Source organism: Hippocampus comes, unplaced genomic scaffold (genome assembly GCF_001891065.2).
Source record: "Hippocampus comes isolate QL1 unplaced genomic scaffold, H_comes_QL1_v1.1 scaffold49, whole genome shotgun sequence".
Lineage (NCBI taxonomy): Eukaryota > Metazoa > Chordata > Actinopteri > Syngnathiformes > Syngnathidae > Hippocampus > Hippocampus comes.
The window spans coordinates 83,877-102,209 of record NW_017804830.1 but is presented as its reverse complement, the minus strand read 5'-3'; the positions used below and the strand labels follow the sequence as shown (position 1 = coordinate 102,209).

Genomic DNA, 18,333 nt, shown 5'->3' with positions numbered 1-18,333 from the left:
TGCAGTGACTTTTTTGTTTTTTTTTTCAGAATCCGTAGCGCCGGTGCATGTGTTTGGTTGCTCCCCAAGCCCAGAATTGGGAGAAAGCTCCAGGCGACATCTACGGATGCAAAATCATTTAGAATCCGATCACCTGTTGAATCCGACTCTCCACATTGCAGAGAAGGCTTCCCCGGGGCGTGCGCTTGTCGAGCTCGCCCCGGCGGCAGCCCAAAAGTCGCCCGAGAAACCTTTTGCTCTCTCGTTTGTCGGGCGTTAAAAAGCTCCTCCAAGAATGAGTGACTTTTGGGTTTGGGATCTTCCGCGGCCGCTTGAAAAGGGACGACGGGGTCGCCTTTCCATGTTGACGCTGCTGCGCGCGCCCGCGTCGGGCTTCGGCAGGCCGAGGAGATGATCGACGAGATCCGAGCCGCCTTCAAACGAACGCTGGACCGACTCGCCTGGATGGACGACGACACCAAACGAGCCGCAAAAGAAAAGGTCGCCCGCGCCCGCACGCACGCACGCACACACGCGGAGCCGGCGTGCTGACGTATGCGCTGTGGACGCTGTCGTTAGGCAGATTCCATCTACGACATGATCGGTTTCCCCGAATTCATCATGGACACCAAGGAACTGGACGACGTTTACGACGGGGTGAGCTCGTCCGTCACGCCGAGCGCCGGGCGGTCGCCGGCCGACTCTTCTGGTGGGCTTTGACCGAGTTTGGCGTCCGCGTGTGTTTTTCAGTACGACGTTACCGAAGAAAGCTTCTTCCAGAACACGTTGAACTTCTACAACTTCTCGTCGAGAGTCATGGCCGACCAACTCAGGAAAACGCCCAACAAAGACCAGTCAGAAGACACCGCCGCACACCGCGCTCGTCCCGCGCCAGATCACGAATCGCAGAGTTTTACATCGGACGTTCCGCTCCAATGCGGATCATTGGCGACGTGACGGCATTTGGCTGGAATGACTTTTTCGCACTTGCTGCGGCAATTAGCGGCAGAATGTCCCGAGTTGGCGATCATTTCTCACTCAATCCGAGAAGGACAACTGGCCGCAAGTCTCCAGCCAAATGAAAACCGGACCCGCTCGTAATCTTCCACCCGAAGGTTTCTTCGGGTTGGCTGCGGCTGAGGGGGGCGCGTCCCAAAGCCCAAAAAAGGCTTGAAATGGATCACGTTCTTCTTTTGAATCAGAACGCTGCCCGACACACGCGCACACGCGCACGCCGACTGGACTTTGATCACCCTCCAGTCAGGTTGGAAAACGCCACGGCACCGGTGTGTTGTGTCGTTGCAGGTGGAGCATGACTCCGCCCACGGTCAACGCCTACTACATGCCCACCAAGAACGGAATCGTTTTCCCCGCCGGAATCCTTCAGGCTCCTTTCTACGCCGGCGACCATCCCAAGTCAGTTGCCGGCTTTTCCCACGCTTTGTCGTCGCACCGTCGCGTCCGGTCGGTCGTGGCGTTTGCTCTCTGGTCGATTGTCGAAGACAATTCAACCTGTTAGCGCCCAAAAGCGGTGGACGGACGCGTCCTGCTGATGTCTCGGGTGCGGGCGCAGCTGCCGAATGAGCCTTTCGCGACCGATCCCTCATGGATACGGTGGCAAAACGGCTCAACGGCGCGATGGCCGCTTGACGCGTACTCCACACAACAACTCGAGAACTCAGCTGAGATCGTTTCCATCGATTCCCGCGCCGCGGCCCGCCGGTCGACCGGTTAGCGCGTCGGCCTGACAGCGCAGAGGTGCGGGGTTCCGTTCCGGCTCCGGCCTCCCCGTGTGGAGTTTGCATGTTCTCCCCGGGCCCGCGTGGCTTTTCTCCGGGTACTCCGCTTTCCTCCCACGTTCCAAAAACAGGCTGGTTGAACACTCGAAATTGTCCACGGGGTGTGATTGTGAGAACAAATGATTGTTGGTCTGGCAAGCGGTTCGGGGCGTCGCCCGCCTACTGCCCCAAGCCGGCCGGGAGAGGCTCCGGCACGCCCCGCGACCCTTGTGAGGATTAAAGCGGTTCACAAAATGGACGGACGGATGTCAAGAACCGTCGCCATGGACCAGGGCACTGGCACGGGAGGGGTAGAGGGAGCCCGCCAGCGAGGCAAAGGCCGGGGCCCGTCGGCTCGTCTGACTGAGCGTGCGCTCAGTCGCGCGGGGGGCCGGCGGCTCGAGCCTTGCCGCCAGAGAGAGGTCCTTCAAAAGCCGGCGGCCCTTCGGGAGCCGTCGGCGGCCGTGCCAAAAACCCGGCTGACGACAAGTGACCCCGCCCGCTCGAGACGGGCAAGATTTGTAAGGTTTTGCGGAGAAGACGTCTTGGGTGACCGAGCGGACCGGCCGACAAGATGCCACTTCGGCGGCTCGGCTCTGTCGTGGAGTCGTCATCCGGCCGGTGTCTTTGTTCCAAAGGGCGCTGAACTTCGGCGGCATCGGAGTGGTGATGGGTCACGAGCTGACGCACGCCTTCGACGACCAAGGTGAGCCGGACACGATTCGGGCCGCCGTCGGCCGAGCGGCGCTAACGTCGGCCGCGCGTGCTCGCAGGGCGCGAGTACGACAAGGAGGGCAACCTGAAGCCGTGGTGGCGCAACTCGTCGGTGGACGCCTTCCGCCGCAGGACCGAGTGCATGGTGGAGCAGTACAACGGCTACGCCATCAACTCGGAGCGCGTCAACGGGAAGCAGACGCTGGGGGAAAACATCGCCGACAACGGGGGCCTCAAGGCCGCGTACGACGTGAGTCCAAATGCACTCACGCGCTCAAGAAATGCCGTTCGACGCACCTGCCGTGATCCCTCCCTCGCTAATGAGAACAGGTTCACCATTTGTTGCGGAGGTCCGGTCGGAGCTCATTCTTCACGTCGTTCGGTCGGAGCGAGCCGCCGTGTCGTGTTTTTTTTTTTCTTAGCTAGACGAAGGTTGAGGCCGGTCGTAGACGGCACCGCCGTCCTCTGTTTGAATTGGAGCAAGAAACGCTCCCTGTTGTTTGGGACGCAACGGTCGTTTCATCTCCCCTTTCCTCCTTTGCTGCGGCGAAGCATCAAAATAACCTTGATCAGATTTGATGCTTCACTTTCAAAATTCGCCTTTCCTAAAAGTGGGACCGGAACGTAGAAACGGGTCAGATGGGTGTCGCCGAAAGCTCCGCGCCGTCAACGTCCCCGCAAAACACGTTTGTTGCGGCCGCCGCCGCCGCCGCTCTTGTGTTCAGGCGTATCAGACGTGGGTCGGCAAGAACGGCGAGGAGAAGAGACTTCCTGCCGTCAACCTGACCAACGAGCAGCTCTTCTTCGTCGGTTTTGCGCAGGTGAGAATCGAGGCGACGAGCAAGCGGCGGCACCGCTCGGAGTTTCCCAAATGCGCGCGCTGCGTTTTGCAGGTGTGGTGCTCCGTCCGGACCCCGGAGAGCGATCACGAGGGTTTGGTGACCGACCCCCACAGTCCGCCTCGCTACCGCGTCATCGGCACGCTCAGCAACTCGGCCGAATTCAGCCGGCATTTCCGGTGCCCCGTCGGAACCCCCATGAACACCGGCAGGCGCTGCGAGGTCTGGTAGAGCGGGACGGCGGACGCCGCCGCTCCCTCCGACTCGGGGGCCGCCCGCGTCCCATCCTCGAGGCTCCCCGTCGGCCCCGCTTCGCACGCCTCCCTCCTCCGGCGCGCCCCGTTCAAATGTTCCGCATCGCGATCGGGCTCTGAGAAGACGGTTCGCCGAGAAGCCCGATCGCGATCCCGATCGCTTGATTCGAGGGAGCCGTCCGGCGCGGGCTTCTTCTTCGCTTCCCGGATGGCATCGAGATGGACGCCGCTGACTCGGCCCGGTCGGACCGAGGTTGAAGATCGCGCCTTGGGGTGGAATCGGATGACATCGGCGTTTTGACGGCGATGAAGAAAATACTCAGCCCACACCGCGCCGGCGCTCTCACTTCCGGTCAGTCGGCTCACTTCCTGCGGCCGGGAAGCCGTTGTCGTTTTCTTGTTGTCGTCGTGGTAACCAACGGCTCAACGCATCCCGTTGACGCCCCTTCACCGTGACGTCCATCCCCGTGGCCCAAAAATTCGGCTCCGCGACTGCTCGTACGCAACACCTTGAAAGTGGCTTTGAATGTGTGAACTTTCCATCCAAAACAAAACGGTGGCTGAAATAAAATGCTTGCAAGGAACTGAAAATCTCACGACATTTGAAGAGAAACCCTGATTCAAACAAGGAGGTGTGCAAATTTAGACGTGGTCGAGTCCCAATATTTGCCTTGTACTGCCACTTGCTGTCGAGCCCGCCCGACACGAGGGTGCCGGGCGGGCTCGGCTTGCCAATTTGACCTGACAAACCCAGAGAAGAGCTCGACCGTGCGCGGGTCGTGAGCCGAGCCCGCCCGGCACCGTGATGGCATTTTCAGTCCAGGGCGAAATGGCCGCCCTCCCAGGAGGATCCAAACCCTCGTTTGAATGACCGGCGGGCGTCACCGGCGTGGACGCGTTCAGGTCCGGGGCGAATCCCCGAGAAAAGGAAGGCACGGAAGAATTTGATGGACCAAAAAAAAAAAAAAAAGTCATAAGCATATCCTTGTTGATACGAGTACTGGTACATTTGCCTCCACATTTTCAGCCTTCCCAAGTGTACGCTTGCGCGGAAAAGCCGCCGGCATCATCACACGTGTCGACAGCCGAGATCGTCGCCGCCAAGGTCTTGGAGACACTCTCTGCCGTGGCGCTCCGTCTCAGTCGTGTCCGGCGGAGGAACGGCGACGGCGGAAGAATCCTCTCGCCGCCCTCTCCACGATGACTGCACAAGGTCCCGAACGTCCCGCCAAAGGTGCTCAGCAGATCCCCGGCGGCTCATCCGCTTCTTTGGAGATCTTCAGCACGGTGTCCGGCGGCGGCGACGGCAGCGGCGACGGGCGAGATTTGCGCTGCCGAGGTTCGCCCGACCAGTCCGTCGTCTGCGTGGGAATCATCGTCCTCCCCAGAGCCTGCGCACGGCAAACAAAGCCCGCAAAGCAAGCTCGCGTCCCGCTTTGAAAGGCCGACCTCCCGTCCTTTGCTCGCCGCCTACCTGGTTCTCGGCCAGAGCCTCCTTGGCCATGTAGTGCTCCCTCTTCATCTTGAGCTCCACCTCCACGGGGATGTCGGGAACCATCATGTCGATGAGGCGGCCGATGACGAAAACCACGTGCTGGGGAAGGAGCAAACAGCCCCCAGGCTAGGACCCGCGGCTCCGCGCTCGCTAACGCGTGACAACGCGAGCGCGACGCCGCCGACGCCACCCGTTCAGCCCGCGCGTCACGACAGATGCCGAGGCGATGGACGCGCTGAGCGCGAGACGCGCGGAGAGAAGAGAGACTGACCTCAAAGATGATGACGAAGCTGAGTCGTATGGCCAGCAGGTGAAAATACTCGGGCAAATATTCGCCGTTTTGGTCCCTGAAGCCGCGGTACCTGAAGATGAGAAACCGAGACGGCAAAAGTACGACGAGTATGAGATTTCAACATGGAGGAACGCCGTTCTTCTCCCCGCCCCCGCAGTCGGGCGCTCTCTTCTTTGGAGCTCATTTTTCTCCTCTTGGGAGGGGTTAAGGTCAGGCCACGCGGCGCAATCGGCACTTTGGGCAGTGACACGGAATGAAGTCTAGCGCATGCGCAAGCAAACTTGTTGATCCGATCTGCAAAATAACCGGTCGGCATTCAGTGGTACAAAGCAAATTCCCACGGCCCACAACCGATGACAAAGTTTGGGTCCGCCGACTGCCACCGAGGAACCGTCGGCGCCCGCTTCTGCCTTGGGCAACGGCCGCGCCGGCGTTATTGCTTTTGTTTTCGTCCGTGACTGACCCTCACCTGCAGGTGAACGTGTGCTCCAGACTGTGGTTGCGCGGCGACGTGGCCAGGGTGAAGTTGATGAAGCCGCTGAGGTCCGGGTCGCGGGTGTAGCGGTAGTACAGGCGAGGCAGGAAGGACGACGTGAAGGCGATCAGCAAGGCCTGGAGACCAAAAGTCCGGAGTCAACCGGCGGGCAAACCCGGTGCGCCCGCGTCCGCAAGGATCCTCCGCTCGTACGTTTACGAGGACGGCCGTGTAGGCGATGAACTGCAGGATATCCAACCAGATGCCGATGTCCTGCGCCCGCTCCACCACCGGTCGCCGATATTCGGTGACGAACTTCTGCGCGTCCAAACGGATTTCCACCCAGTTGTTGATCAAAGCGAAGAGAGGAGCCAAAGGGCACGCCGCCACAAAGATGGTGATGAAACCAAACTGAATGACTGAGAAGCGCAAGCGGGAAGGGGGAAGCGACCAGGAGACGCCCGGTGAGTCTCAACGCGGCCATCCAAAACAAAACCCAAAACTGCCTTTGTTGTGTTTCCGTGCCGGTCTCGCTTTGGGCACGGGGTGACTCGACTACCCTGCTGGTACCCGGTGACAGCAGCAGGACAGTAGCGATCACCGGCACAGATGCTGTCCCTGCTGGACTGTTGTGGCTCAGATTGGACAGCTGTTTGAATGTGGGCTGTTTTGTTTTGCTTTTGCTGCCAGCACGAAAACACAACAAAACCACGCTGCTCTGTCCTTGTCCTTATAATTATTGTTCTTATTCTTATGATTATTATTCTTTTTTAATTTTGTGGAAGGGGCGAGGGGAGTCTTAGTCCTCAAGTTTTAAGGTACAAGGAGAGCACCCACTGCATATCAGGCAGGTCCAGTCAAGTCATTAATTGCCCTCCGCGTCAAGTCACACCATCCTCCTCGGTCAGCATACGTCTTCGCGCATTAGCCGTATCTGACACATTTGGAAGGTTCCTAACAGTTCTCCGAATTGTATCTGACTTTGCTCTCTTGCCAGTGGAACGCACGACCGACAGGAAACTCGCTCCTTGCTCGAGCTCAACGGTCAAGTTCATCTCGCTTCCTTTTCTTTGGGGCTTTCCTCGTGAGCCGTCCCAGTTTAGCTTCCGCTTGCAAACCTTGCGTGTTGCCATTCAATTGAAATCATCTTTGTGATACTCGCCTCACGGGGCGGTCTCTGCGCCCCGCTTCCTAGCACGGTGGCGCTCTGACAGCTCGTAGTACAGATGTAAACAGGCAAGACTCGTCAATTGAGCAAGTCGCATCATCGACTTGAGTTCAAAGGCAAGAAAAGAGAAATCACCCGAGGCGCCGCTCCGCCGTCAGCCGCATGAGGCCACGCACCTTTGCGGACGGAAATCTGCGAGCCGTCAAAACCAAATCTCTGCAATTGCCTTCCCTCCGAGATACGTGACGCCCTGACCCTGGACTCGTTCAACGTGACCCCAAAACTCCACCTGTTTGCCCAGGCGGGACCTTGGCCACAGTCAGTTAGCACGGTTTTTGTTTTGGGTTTTGGTCTGACCTGTAAAGAGTCCTTGGCTGTCCGACAGTCTCCAATGGATGATGATCTCATCCGCTTCACGTTAAAGTCAAGCGGAGTCTTTCGAAAGATTGAGCCCAGCGAGTCCCGACTGGCCTGTTCAATCTGAGTGGAGTCAACTCACGTGACCCGCCGCTGCCTTTTCGCGATGCCCCAGCGGGGCCCGCCGGAGCGGAGGGCGTGTCCACTCACCCATCTCCAGGTACTCGCTGAAGAGCCCCTCGCAGAGCAGGAGCTGGTAGTCCACCTCCCAGGGGCAAATGCCCCGCTCCGTTCCTTCCTGCTCCTCCGGCTCCTTGGCCTTCCCGCTTCTCTTCCTCTTCTGCCACCACGCCCTCAACTTCCTGCCGAGCCCGTAACAAAGCGGTGAGGCAGGAAACGGTGCGGCGGCCAAAAGCCCTTCGAAAGAGCCCTCCGTGTTTGGAGGAACTTCTCTTCGTTTGGGTGAGGTGGGTGCCGGGCCCTGTCCCGAGAGGCGGGGTACATCCCGGACCGGTCGAAAGCAACTGGTTTGTCGCCAGTCCACGTTAGATACGGACGGACAAACAACGGCTCGGTATCGTTCGTGGACACGCTCGGCGCGGAGGTGGCATTCGGGTTCAGCGAGACAGCGCGCGAGTGAGCTAAGGCAGGGGTCCCCAACCGCCGGTCCGCGGACCGGTACCGGTCCGCAGGGGATTTGGTACCGGGCCGCACCGAAAGAACTTGCCTTAATTCCGTTTTATTTATTTCGGAAGACGAAAGATGTTTTATTTTGAAAAACTACCGGATTCTCCGTTACATCCGTCTGTGTTACGCGTGACACACGTCAAGCCCCGCTTCTCCTTCACGTGACCGATTACTTCAAAACAAAACGCCAGAGCAAAATGAGTAAAAAAAACTGCTGGAGATCGCAAATGACGGCGGCCTTAAAAGTACGTTCAAGACAACTGGATTAAAATTATGGCTGAATACTCTGAGATGGCCACAATAGCACTGTTGCTATATCCGACATGCTACCTGTGTGAGGAGGGGGTTTTCTGCAGCAACGGCGACGAAAACAAAATTACGAAGTAGACTGGACATAAACCACACACTTGAGGTGTCATTGTTTCCTATTACCCCGAGATGGGCCGTCTGGTTGCAGAAAATCAAGCTCGGTGCTGTGGTGAGTGTCATTTTCATGCACTTTGAATTTGCGTTGTATCGTATTTTGAAGGCATTAAACATTGCCATAGCGATCGGAGTGTTGCGGCCAGATTAGACGTTCCTTGTGTTTATTATTATATTTCGTAAACGCCACAGTTTTCATGCAGCTTATACCATATAGTTTTGTTGTATTATTTCCGTCACACCTTGAAAATCAAGCTCGGGGCTGTGGTGAGTCGTCATTTTCATGCACTTTGAATTTGCGTTGTATCGTATTTTGAAGGCATTAAACATTACCAGAGCGATAAGAGTGTTGCGACCAGATTAGACGCTCCTTGTGTTTATTATAATATTTCGAAAACACCACAGTTTTCATGCAGCTCATACCATATTATTTTGTTGTATTAATTCCGCCACACCTTAAATGCCGGTCCCTGAAAATAATGTCTGACTTAAACCGGTCCGTGGGGCAAAAAAGGTTGGGGACCCCTGAGCTAAGGGAGCCGGACGAGAAGAGTCGGGTTCGAAGTGGATGTTGTACTGCGTTGGCTTGGCGTATGAGCTTACGGGCAGAGGAACTCCTGGATGTTGTTGATGAGCTGCTTTCCCACCATGATGACGAGCAGCTCCTGGGCCAACTCGATGAGGCAGCCACCCGCGCCGCACTGTTGTCACAACCCGCAAGTCCAACGGTTAGTTTGAGCCGTAGAAGAGGCGAGCGACGGTGGGCGGGCGGCGCTCACGTCTTCATTGCGCACTCCAAACAGCGTGACGTACTTCCCCGGGTAGCCGATGAATCTACGCACAAGCCACAGAACGCGGCTTCACCGGTAGCAGATGGCCCGAGGGCAACCCCGACTACCGCCCGGCCCGTCCGGAGAACGCGTCCCACTTCCCTGCGCAATCGGCAGCCCCTCAAAACCACAAAAGGCCGACGCCGCCGGCCAAGGGTCGACGAGCGGACTCTTGCTCGCTCGAAAGAAGAAAACAATTGAAAGAGGTTTTTTTGCTTACCTGCCTTTGAAGAAGGCGATGTACACCGGAGACGAGTAGAAGTTGACAAACTGGAACACGAACACTTTGAGGATGAACATGTCTTCGTATTTGGTCTGAGTACGATGCATTTCTGACCCACACGCAAGCACGGCCAAAGACACACACACATACGGCACATATGTGATCCGTTTTGGACTCCGGCGTTTCGTTGTGGAAGACGTTTAACGTTGAATCCGAACGGCTTGTTGGGCTCTCCGTCTCGGTTGCGGACTTTCCCTACTTTTGGACTTTCTTGAGGTCGGAGCCTCGGCCGGGGCCACGTGCTTGTTGTTCTTGTTGTTAGTTACCCGAATTGATCGCTTTGTGGGTTGTTTGATGAGTCAACTGACTGATGCGTGGATCATTTGATGACACGGTTGCCTATTTCTTTCTGTGCGCGGGGCACGCGGCCGGCATGGGCGTTGTTGTTGTTACTGCTGGGTTTTTTTTTTTTGGGGGGGTTTGTTTTTAACAAGCCTTTCGGATGCAAGGTGAAACGTCTTCAACGCGCGACGAGAGTGGAGTCGGGCGCACGGTGCCCGCGGGCCAGGTGCAAGGGACTGACCCCATCTGGTGAGGATGTGCGCCAGGGAGATGTAAACGCGAGACAAGATCAGGATGACCAGCAGGTTCAACACAGATCCCGTCAGACTGGCAATCCTGGCGGCCTGGAAGCAGACGGCGAGTCAACGGAGCCCTCGACGAGGACCCAGACCCTCGGGAATGCCTTGCAAATCCTCTACATTTGAACCCTTTAAAAACCCACACCAAAAAGTTCCTTTGGCCGGCTACAGCGACAACAATGGAGTTTGTATCGCATGGTCGAGATGTCTCTCGACGGTTCCAAAGTAAAAGAGCATCATGAAGGCAAAAGACGGGAGGAAACGTGACTTCCTAAGAACGGTCCAAGACAAAGCTTGAGGGATGGCTGCTGTTTTTCTCTTTGTCATGAATGCTTTTTGGAGCGAAGGCGCTCTACCGATCGGTTGGGCGGTTGTTAAAGGGTTCAGGCAACACCTCGGTCACTTTGCACTCGTTTAGCGCATCGACCCTCACGGAGAAAATGAAGAAGCTGAGGTTGGACTTGGAGATGACGATGCTCAGGATGGAGCGATACAGGATGATGGCGATGAGGAACATCAGGACCACCACCACCTGCAAGCAGCCAAGTTGAGCGTCTGCGCCCGCCCCCTTTTGCTTTCCAAAGACCCCCAAAGTCTCACCATGATGACGATGATCATGCAGCCGGTCAGCACTCGGTTAAAGCGCTTCTTCTCGGGGAAGTACGGTTCCTCCGCACCCGTCAACGGGTTCCTCATCGTCATGGGCGCCATGGCCGTGAACTCGGGTCGCGGCCGCTCCTGCCAAAGATCGCGGAGGGTGACGGACAAAGCGGGGTTACGCGCGGGCCGATTCCGCCTCGGGCTAAAACGGGACAAGGCCCTTCCTTCCGCTTCGGGCGACTGGCGGAGTCTTATGGCGGCGGACTGGGACAGAGGACCTGCGGAAATATTCAAACGGCTGCACCGTCTTTGGTTTTACACCGGATGAGCTCCCAAAGTTGACCCTTTCGGATCTTTTGCATTTGTTCGCGTTGACATATATCGGATACGCCAAAGATGGCCGTCTACAACGCTTGCGTCATTCCCCACGCTCCGACGCGGGAGCGAGTCACGGCCCGCCTTTGCCAAGCGAGAGAAGACACGAAATCCTTTCCGCATGAGGTGGAGCCACTGCATCCTGGGCGCACGGTGAAAGGACAAAGAACTCAACACTCAAGTTCTGCAAGAGGGACAGGAAGGCTTTTGCGATCAACAGCGACCTCCGGAAGGATCCCGCGGCTACGCAACTAATGTCAGCGAGGTGGGGGGGAGACAATCAGCACAGCAGAAGACAAGCAGACCCGCGGAAAAGAGCGCTGCAATATTGGCGAGACCGACAATTCACAGGTATGACCAGAGAGCGCCCCTAGCGCACTGGCTCGTTCAGCCACAGGCGGTGATGTTTCAGCACAGGAGAAGGGGCGGATCAAAACCACGGTCATCTTTGACCGGCGCTGGCCCTGGATTATACTGTGTCTGTGTGCGTGTGTATATATTCCAAAATTCAAATAAATGGATTCAACTTTAGTCTGACGATACCAGCGATGAAGAAAGTTGGGGATCAGAGCAGTCTGGCATCACCCACTTGTTATGGCTGCGCACACGTGAACTGTTTTCCGGGTTGCTCATGTGGCAGTCCGCATAAGGCCACTCGCCTTTAATGCTGATGCGAAAGCGAATAGAAAGTGTGACGTGCGGGTGTGGTGCAGGTGTGCTGCGGGTACCTCTATGTCCTGGAAATCGGTGCAGTCCCAGCGGTGGGACAGAGATGAACACGTTCTCTTCCAGTACTCCAAAAACGTGACAGCCCACAAGGACATGAAGACGCTGAGAAAGACCGTTCCCCCGTTGTCAAAAAGAATACCCGCCTGCAGGCAGACCGTCGCAAAGACGGAAACTCAGTCAGGTGATCGGTCAGACAGTCACAGGGACAGGCAGAACCTTGAAGGTGATGCAGATGCTGGAGTAGTTCCAGTAGGAGCAGATGTTGCAGATTGGACACATCACGAAGCTGCCGCCACTGTTACACAACTCCTTCCTACAAGCACGCACGCGCGCGCACACACACACACACACACACACACACACACACAAAGTGAGTGGATTGTGTGTGGCGACAATGGTGTTGTCAAAGGCGTTGCTGTGTCTACACACGCTGGAACGTCCGTGGTCATCAGCCAAATACCGGTCAGGAAGACCACAGTCCCAACAAGCGAGGCTGGCACCAACCATCCCGTGTAGAACCCTAAAGACCATTACCGTGGAAACATCGCGCCAGTTAGCGTGGAAACATCTGCTCAATAGCCGTGGAGACGCACGGCCGATAAACACGAAAACATATCCTCGCTTATCATTGTTGTCTGATGGACACGTTTTTGGAATTACCGAGCCAGGCAAAGTAAAGCGCGATCTTCTCTCCAAAGTACTCCCTGATGTGGTCCAGAGGCTGGTACCGAGCCCAGCAGGACCACTGAGCCCAGTAGCCATACAGGATTTGCCTGAGTGCCAGAGACTCAACGGGCAGTGGCGGTTTGGGCAGCTGGAAGTCACCCTGGAGGAAAGACACCTGTTACGGGGACGCCGTTCGTGGCGGCTTCGCGGGATTTCTACTTGTTCTGGCGAAAGCGTACCTCGTGGAGCGGGTACGCCGATGTGAAGACCTGCTCGCTCAGCAGACGGTCGATTCCCACCTCGCCTTTGGACACTGAGCCGTAAGGAGTTCGAGCCAGGATTTCATACAGCTACAGGAAATGCACACGCATGCACGCACACACGCACGCACACACACACACACACACACACACACACACACACACACACACACTCTTTAATGCAAAGCTAGGCTACCGCTAACGTTTGTGAGAGTCACGGCCAGAAGAGAACCCGCCAGGGCCTCGTGAGAATGTTTGGGCTCAGAAAACACAAACTCTGAAACACACAACATGAACACACTCGCAGTCACACTCTCAACCAGAGCCATGTGTCCACGCTTGCCTGCGCGCGTGCATGCGTGCATCCAAAAAAAAGAAAAAAGCAGCTGATCAGACCCAGAAGCAACCGAGCGTGTCTGTTCTGCGCCTGCCCGCCGCCGGTGAGGACCGGTGTCCCTGCCGTCCCCGCGACATCTCTCTGACCGAGGCTGAAGCGTCAGGCCAAAGTGTTAGCCAGAACTCCTGTCGACCCAGCCCCGCCATTTCTTTCCCCAAACATGATGAAAAGATGTCCACTACGGCCATGCGTAAGCGCGAGCGGGTGTCTGTTTGCGGAGTAGGTGGAGCCCCATCCGCCTGCTGACTGAAACATCCTGAAGTCGACCGGTCAGTCACCCAATCAGGATGTTTTGCACGGGAACAAAAACGCAAGCACTCACTACTTGATGTCTTTGAGTCGTCTTGAAGAAGGTGTCTCTGTCCTCACTGCCCAGAAACCTGAAACACAAACGCACACTCATCGGCTTACGTTTGAACAAGTCAGCTCACCGTGTGAGTCCTCAACTATTGCGACTCCTGTTCTGACAGCTGTCCAGACTTCTGATGTGACTTGAGTTCTGACTCATGCTGATTGTCTTGATCTGACTCTTGTTCGGATTCCTGTTCCGGTTCCTCTTCTAACTCCCGCTCCGACCCTCGATGTGACCCCAGAGGTGCGCGGTGAGGAATTTGAACCTCTCGAGCTTGTTGGTCCGGAACTGGCAAGTGTAGAAATCCGGCGGCGGATTCGGGACGTCCTGCGCCAGCGGGTTGGGCAGCGACAAGTACTGGAGCGCGCTAGCCGACCAGTTGACGTACGAAGTGTTGACCACCTGCGGGACCGGAACGTGTCAGAAGACGCCCGGGAAGCGCGCGTCCGTCCGCCTACCCGACGGAGCGTCCGCCCCCACCTGCAGGGGGACGCGCAAGCTGATTTCCTCGGCATAGTAGCACAGGACACTCCAGGGGGCGCTCAGGAGGACGAAGCGGATCCTGGTCTTGGTCTGGACCACGTCCCTCTGGACACCAGACAAGCGGGCGACAAAACAACAAATCAAATGCCCTCAGTGGGTGGCGCAAGCGTTTCAGGTGGGCCTTCGGGTTCACCTTCTCCATCAGGAGTCCCGAGAATCTCAGTTTCCTCAGGAAAGTTTCTCTCCACTTGCTGTGACCGGGGTTCACGGCCTTGCCGTCCTCCACGTTGGGGTTACGAGGCTCCTCCCACGCCAGCACAAAATCTGCCCAGGGATTACACAGCATCCGCCGTTTTTCATGTTTCCATCCACCAAATGAGCACCCTCCCGTTTAGGTCGCGTGAGGAATTTCCATGTCGCCCGACCTCCCTCCCTCAACTCAAACGGCAAACAAAGCTAAACGTCAAATGTTAAACGCGTCCGAAATGCAACGCGCAAACCTGAACGCCCTCAACCTGATGCTGGGGGACAACAAGGCTGGCGCCGTTTCACTCCAACGTCAGCTGAGGCTTCTCACGTCAAAGACATTTGATTTCAGGGGCCGCACTCGGCCCCCTTCGATCCCTCGAGTTGGCCGGACCGGGCTATCGGGAGCCTGAGAAGCTCCAAATAATAACTGACGGGAGGGTCCCGTCCCACGGGCCATCCCTTTGACAACTCGGCTTGAACAAGTGGAGCGTAGCGTCAAGTGCAGCATGTGGAGCGCACGCGCCTTTTGAGCCTTTTCCCGGCGAGCGCGCGTTCTGTATTGCATCGTTTCTCCTGGCTGCCGCTGACTTCGTGTCTTGTCAAACACGGAGGAAGTCACGCCTGTTTGTTCAGCTAATATTGACGCTAACGTGTCTTTGACTCACCGACACGAGTGGATCCGTCGCTAAACGTGTTCTTGTCCCGCGGCGGCACAGCAGCATTCTGGGAAGCGTACACAGTGACGTTAGGACATTTTTTTCCCCTCCGTCTCGTTCGGCGTCAACATTCATTCTTGTGACCACACAGGCGACTGACTTCCTGCTCTTACCGAGGCCATTGTTTCTAACGAGCAGCGGAAACATGGCTTTGTTTTTGTCCCCCCCCCGACCGCAAGCAATCGTGAAACGAACTGCTCAAGACTTTACGACGAGAGAGACCACGAAGGATGTGAAAAGTTACCGTGGCGATGCTGCCGTAGCTCACATCTGGTTTGGTTTCCAAGCTGATCAGAGTGTTCACCTCCTGATCCCCTCGCATCTTCATCGTCCTGAAACAGTACAAGTCACCAGCGCAGCTTCCCATTTGCATTTGAATGTTCACTCGTCTTCATTTGGTTTGCGGCAGCGAGGCCGGTCTTGATCGGAATCACGATCATCTAGATTGGTCGAGTACCAACGCTCCGGCACGACGCTCCGTTGCTGAACGACTCTCGGTCCTACTGGAAAACGTACGTTCCGTTCCGGTGGCTTTTGTGCTGCACGACGACCGGCGGTGCGCTGATGCTAATGCGATGACGATTGTGCGAGTCGTGCGGCCAATCTTCAAGAAACGTGTCCGGTAACGTGGTGATATCGAGCACCGCCAGTTGGGCAACTAACACGAGGTCACAAAGCGACGACAATGAATACGGTCGGGACGTCCCAAAAGAGTCCTCAAGAGCGGCGGGCAGGGGCGAAGCACCCATCCTCTCGGCGGTCCGAACTGGCCGTTGCAGTCGGTCTTTTTGGGACCGGCGCCAAAGCGGACCGCCGCGGATGAACAGAGGGCCGGCCTCGAGGGCTCCTGTAAGCGGGGAGGCAGGCGTTGCATGCTTCTTCAGCAGCCCGCCCTCCGCCTTCTTGCCTCGTGATGACAATGCCTTTGAGTTGCCGTGCCTGTCGTGTCACTCAAGGTCAACCAAATAAGACTGGCCGGCCTTAGCGTTGCATTTAGGGCCAAGCGTCGAAAAAACACAAAACAAAACAAACCCACACAGCAGGGAGAACCGACTGCACAGCTCGTCATCCCTTGAAAGGTCATATCGAGAAGTAACTACCGGCCTTAGCTATTGCCAATGTACCCGTCATAGGGATGGAGCAGCTCAGAGAGCTATGGTGGGATGAGACCGTTTCGAGGTTTCAACAATCTTAACCTTCGCATCGAGTTTCTCGCGGTCCAGGTCAACAAGCGAGGACTTCCGAGGGCCACCGTCGCTTGCTTCAGTTCGCTTTTCATTCAAATGCTATAAGTTCAAGGGCGTCCCGCTTTTAACGTCTTCCAGACATCACAAAAGTGGTTGAACTGAGAAAGTAACCGTGCTTCCTTAGCCAACAAACGTTCCCGTTTGTCACGAGCCACTCGATCGCACGACATCGTCAGCAACTCCGTCAGCTTTACTGCAAAACTCACCTGTGAGCCGGTCCTCAGGTCTCGCTGTCTTCACCTTCACCCGAGTCCTGGATCCTGGTGTGTTGCTGTCCTCAGATGTTTCAGTCAGCAGCTGGTAGATGTTCGCACCTCTGCCCTCCTATTCACATCTATCTGTGTGTGTGTGTTTGAGTTTGTTTGGGAGGGAGGGGAGCGTGGGCTGAAGCTGCGGTTCTAATTTTTGATTGGCCCTCCAGTGGCCCCACCTTGTTCGGGGAAGTGTGCAAGTGAATAGCGCCTCCTGCTGCCTAGACCGGGAATATCCTGAAGTTTGAAAACATTGCGAGCAAGAAAGCTCAACTCTCGCTCGATTCGGTAGAGAGCAGCGGTCCCAGCGTTTTGGAAAGAGAGAGCGCTTGATCGCAACAGTTACGTCCCTGCCACCATGTGACAGATCCTCAGTGAAGCTCAAGCCCAAGTGTCTCATTAAATGCAAAAAGAGTCCGTTTAGTCCAACCATTCAATCTTCAGTGTTGACAGTGGCTCATCTTGTCAGTCTTTTTTTTAATTATTAAAAAAGATATTTTAAGATGATTTTTTTTCAAGCAGTTTCTTATTTAAAATTACGTGATGATATCTTTTTGAAACGAAGAGACGTTGCTAATTCTTTTTATGTACACAAATCTTCATTGAATTGAATTTCCCCCCAAATAGTTCCAGACATATCACTTGGAGTTCCAAAGTGAAACACATCAGACAATTCACAGAGAGTACATCGCTGAAAAAAAGGTTGACAACCAGACCCAGAACCGGTGTGGTAGACAACAGGGAATCGGTTTGTTTTCAGTCAGCTGGTTGGCCAACACAATACAGTAAATATTCCCATCCCCGGAATTCCATGAAAAGGAATTTCCTTCACCCGGAACAAAAACCTATGTATTAACCTATATATATATATATATATATATATAAATACACACAGCAAATATTCCCATACCCGTAATAAAAACCTATGCATTAACAAACATTTTGACTACGATATTACATGTTACCGGAACCTACGTAAGCAGAAATTCCACTAGCCGTAACCCGGATTGAGACGTCATGCCGCGGGAGCTTAAATACACGCAACGCCCACCCGATGCAATGGAAAAGACACGTTTTCACTTCGCGTTTTTCGATCATCAGATTCGAAACGACGACGTGTAAGTGAGTTTTTATTGCCGTGCGTTTTACTGTAATTGTGAATGATTTTAACTTTATTCACTTTCGTCGTGTAGATCACGGCATCGAAACGTAGAAGAAATGGAATGACTGGAGCGGAGCGAGTGAAATGCATCCGTTTGAGCGAGGCTGGACACAAAGTTAAAAACATCCAGCAGACACTTGGAGTCGGAAAGACGCAAATCTACGAAACTTTAAAAAACAAGGCATCGATTCAACTCCTGATGACAAGCCACCATCCAGCGAGGAAGCAATGCAATGGCAACAAAAATCCGCCAGTATGCACAAGAATGACCAGACATCGGTGATCAACGGGACAGTTACTGGCAACTAGCAAGAAAACTGGATGACACGCAGGCAAACATTGTGATAAACCAAAGAATGCATCCAACAAAACAATCCAAAATAGACACATTTTTTCCCAAGACAGAAGAAAATAAAATACTGTACGTATTTTACTGTTGTGATTTTTTGGGATACACCTGTATTGCAGTTTTTGTGATATAAACAGTTTTTGGACAGTATATTTTTGCATTTTATTGATTGTGTTATTACACGTGCATTTTGCCAACATACTTGCAGGTTCATAAAGGACATGTACCATGCTCATTTCCCAAATGAGGAATTTCTGTTCTCAGGACAAATTGGTCAGCGCAAACACGAGTCCGCACTAGAGAATATTTATTGTACTGCTTTCGGGGTCAGGCGCGCCGCGG

The 18,333-nt window shown here is 55.1% G+C and overlaps 2 protein-coding genes across 2 annotated transcripts in view; one reads left to right on the top strand and one right to left on the bottom strand.

Moving 5' to 3' along the window:
* ece2b (endothelin converting enzyme 2b) overlaps positions 1–4,147 on the top strand; it is a 15,586-nt gene extending 11,439 nt beyond the window's left edge. Inside the window, exons 14-21 of the mRNA XM_019867629.1 lie at positions 559–636; positions 730–833; positions 1,285–1,395; positions 2,396–2,463; positions 2,531–2,721; positions 3,197–3,292; positions 3,365–3,573; positions 3,608–4,147. Coding sequence (XP_019723188.1) covers positions 559–636; positions 730–833; positions 1,285–1,395; positions 2,396–2,463; positions 2,531–2,721; positions 3,197–3,292; positions 3,365–3,541 — 825 coding nt within the window. The 3' untranslated portion in view covers positions 3,542–3,573; positions 3,608–4,147. The remainder of the gene's footprint in view (positions 1–558; positions 637–729; positions 834–1,284; positions 1,396–2,395; positions 2,464–2,530; positions 2,722–3,196; positions 3,293–3,364; positions 3,574–3,607) is intronic.
* A 384-nt stretch (positions 4,148–4,531) lies between these two features.
* ano7 (anoctamin 7) lies at positions 4,532–16,588 on the bottom strand. Its single transcript, XM_019867539.1, has 24 exons — positions 16,436–16,588; positions 15,227–15,314; positions 14,932–14,989; positions 14,211–14,341; positions 14,015–14,122; positions 13,800–13,936; positions 13,505–13,562; positions 12,765–12,875; positions 12,520–12,685; positions 12,289–12,379; positions 12,076–12,172; positions 11,859–12,002; positions 10,756–10,893; positions 10,589–10,687; positions 10,098–10,200; positions 9,512–9,623; positions 9,241–9,295; positions 9,065–9,162; positions 7,562–7,713; positions 6,040–6,245; positions 5,821–5,963; positions 5,331–5,421; positions 5,039–5,158; positions 4,532–4,955 (listed from the first exon to the last, which is right to left on the bottom strand). The coding sequence occupies exons 2-24, from the start codon at positions 15,308–15,310 to the stop codon at positions 4,803–4,805; spliced, it is 2,655 nt and encodes an 884-aa protein (XP_019723098.1). The 5' UTR covers positions 15,311–15,314; positions 16,436–16,588; the 3' UTR covers positions 4,532–4,802.
* Positions 16,589–18,333: the final 1,745 nt, after the last annotated feature.

What these genes read in the sequence shown, in the direction of transcription:
- ano7 (XM_019867539.1), bottom strand. Translation starts at nt 15,310, where the DNA reads ATGAAGATGCGAGGGGATCAGGAGGTGAACACTCTGATCAGCTTGGAA. An exon ending in CGGGACTCCTGATGGAGAAG is followed by an intron (nt 14,123 to 14,210) that starts GTGAACCCGAAG and finishes TCTGGTGTCCAG; the next exon opens with AGGGACGTGGTCCAGACCAA. An exon ending in ATCCAGGAGTTCCTCTGCCC is followed by an intron (nt 7,714 to 9,064) that starts GTAAGCTCATAC and finishes CGGGCTCGGCAG; the next exon opens with GAAGTTGAGGGCGTGGTGGC.